Source organism: Monopterus albus, unplaced genomic scaffold, assembly GCF_001952655.1.
Source record: "Monopterus albus unplaced genomic scaffold, M_albus_1.0 scaffold78.1, whole genome shotgun sequence".
Classification (NCBI taxonomy): Eukaryota; Metazoa; Chordata; class Actinopteri; order Synbranchiformes; family Synbranchidae; genus Monopterus; species Monopterus albus.
Genome location: NW_018127958.1, coordinates 974,823 through 977,621, shown reverse-complemented (window position 1 = coordinate 977,621; position 2,799 = coordinate 974,823). Strand labels below are relative to the sequence as shown.

General features: G+C 40.5%; 1 protein-coding gene across 2 annotated transcripts in view; it reads right to left on the bottom strand.

Moving 5' to 3' along the window:
• relch (RAB11 binding and LisH domain, coiled-coil and HEAT repeat containing) overlaps nt 1-2,799 on the bottom strand; it is a 34,617-nt gene that overhangs the window by 21,221 nt on the left and 10,597 nt on the right. For both annotated transcript variants that reach the window (XM_020606453.1, XM_020606454.1), the window contains exons 8-10: nt 2,616-2,742; nt 2,257-2,414; nt 246-321 (exon numbers count right to left, since the gene is read on the bottom strand). In XM_020606453.1, the coding sequence (XP_020462109.1) occupies nt 246-321; nt 2,257-2,414; nt 2,616-2,742 (361 nt within the window). The remainder of the gene's footprint in view (nt 1-245; nt 322-2,256; nt 2,415-2,615; nt 2,743-2,799) is intronic.

Sequence of the window (2,799 nt, the reverse complement as noted above, 5' to 3'; positions counted from 1 at the left end):
GGTTTGGGGACCACAGGATCTCGTCTCTGCTTTTTGCAGACGACGTTGTCCTGTTGGCCCCATCAAACCAGGACCTCCAGCGTGCACTGGGGCGGTTTGCAGCCGAGTGTGAAGCGGCTGGGATGAGAATCAGCACCTCCAAATCCGAGGCCATGGTTCTCAGTCGGAAAAGGGTGGCTCAAGTGGAGTGGATGTTGTCATAAATGTATTGTTTCTAAATTTACAGAAAAAAAGTGTATCCTGACCTCTGCTCCCAGGCGGCTGTCAGAACACATTCTGCAGAAGGACAGCAGGGCTTGCTGGAAGGCCGGGGATAACTTCCTGAGAGAACACAAACAACAAGGGACCAAAATCAGTCACTACAGTCTGTATCACTTAATCTGTACTTCACAAAAACTTTGGAGATTTCCCTGACCACTGAATGATTGAGGATGGGATGGGGCAACCCAGCCAGAGAGCTCAGCCACTCTCCCATGAAACTTGAAGTATATGTCAGTGGGATAAAACATCTATAGTTAGATGGAGTTTGGCCACAAGACATTATAGATGTGCTGGTGCCTGGTCAACAACAGCTGATGACTCATTGTGTTTTGCTACTCAATTTTTGGAACTGTACATGAATTTGTCAAAAAAAAAAAAAAAAAAAAGAATATATTAGTGTGTATAGAAAACACGGTACTCTATTGAGCAGATGAACACTGAACATAGAAAAGCACAGGTGGGACAGCAGTAAAATATACAAGCACTGTTTTGCCTTTGTTCTGTTAATGACTGGCAACAGGTGCGAAGACTGTGAGTACATTAAATAGTAGCACACTGTGAAAAAAGTCCAGTGGTGCTAAAGATCCTCTTCAAAACATAGTCCGAAAACTCACCACAAAGCTGCTGGTTCGAGCATGGAGCAAGAAATGACCAAATAAGGTAATGTGGGATGTACCCATAAACAGGACTTCTGGCCCTATGATTAGGTATGAGACCTTGGATACACGCCAATTCCCTTAACTGACTGTTAATTTCCTAAGACACTGAAGACGATGCAATATCAAAACAGTGGCTTCTGTATGTCATTACTACCTCTTTCTTGTGAACTATGTGGTGAGTTTGAGGGAAATGTTTTAAGTCCTCCCTAGACTACTTTAATGTGTACACGTTTCACAAGCTGCTATATGATAAGAGTAAGAAGTGTTAAACAATTCATGACCAAAACTCAAGTTCGATTCTCAGTAGGGACTCTGTGGAACTGTAGGCTACCTCCATCTAGTGGCCAACTTGAGTAACTACATTAAGTTAAACAGTGTGGCTGTGGTTTGCCTCCAGAAACCAGTAATTTTACATTTTCTTTCAAGAACTTTAACAGCAACATCTGTAAAAATTAATTAATAGAACCTAATTTATAGCCCATAACAACATAAATGCACAGACAAATACAACATCACTTACACAAGTACTGTCATTTTTTCAGCATCATGTACAAACAAATGTTTTCTTTTTCACAGATTTGACACCACATAAAAAAGAAGACAGTTAAAAAAAGGGGAAGTGGCAAATTTACTGAATCTCAAAACTCAAAACTGCTTTGTGTGGTCACACAGCTTTCTCCTTCCCATTTTTATTCAACCACCAAACCTACAACTGCTTTTAAGAGAAGCACATTAAATCACATTTTTGACCATCTTTCCCACATTTTCACACCGACTCATCTATCTGGGTGAAACAGACCAAAATGCCACTGAAGCAAAATGACATGTTAAACATGACGACCAACGTTTACCATCCAACCTGACAGCACTGGAGAGGATCTGCAAGGAGGAATGGCAGAGTATCCCCAAATGCAGGTGTGAAAAACTTGTTGCATCATTCCCAAAAAGACTCATGGCTGTATTAGCTCAAAGGGGTGCTTCTACTAAATACTGAGCAAAGGGTCTGAATACTTATGACCATGTGATATTTCAGTTTTTCTTTTTTAATAAATCTGCAAAAATGTCAAAAATTCTGTGTTTTTCTGTCAATATGGGGTGCTGTGTGTACATTAATGAGGAAAAAAATGAACTTAAATGATTTTAGCATATGGCTGCAATATAACAAAGAGTGAAAAATTTAAGGGGGTCTGAATACTTTCCGTACCCACTGTATCCTTCCATGCAGGAAGCGCAAAAATAGATTTTTTTGAGGATGTTTACATAGCATATATGTATTTCAGCATTTACATATTTGCTCTGTTTTGCAAGTTGCTTGCATGCCTGAATTTCCACTTACCTGTTCGGTTGATCAAACTGGACAAGAGGCCGATTTTTAAGCTTGCTATGGGACTGTGGGTGGGACTGTGACGCCTTCTCAGCAGAGGGGGGGCCTAGCTCAGTTTCAAGTTCTGAACCCCCTCGAATGTCCAGATACTGGCCATTATCTGCTGGAGGCTGAGAGTAACAGTAAGTAATGTTAGACTCGATGGGTCAAGTGTTTGAGCTTCTGTCAAAGTCCATAAGAATGTGCGAACACAGTGTAATCTTTTCAATGTTTTGAACACTTTTTCACCTCTTCTATTGGAGGACACTAATACAATTACCTCTGGCATAAATGAACAGTTGAGGCTTTACATATTTAAACTGACCACATACCACAGAGAGAGGGTTATTAGAAGTGGTAGTGGTGGATGAGGAGGGGGGATTAGAGGTATTCTGGGAGTCTTGGTCCAGAGTGGCTGGAGGCAGTATAGAAACACTCCTCTTCAGTGTCTGAATCTCACTGCAAGTTATAAAAAAAAACAAAAAAAAAAAAAAATGACAATATCCATTAAAAACA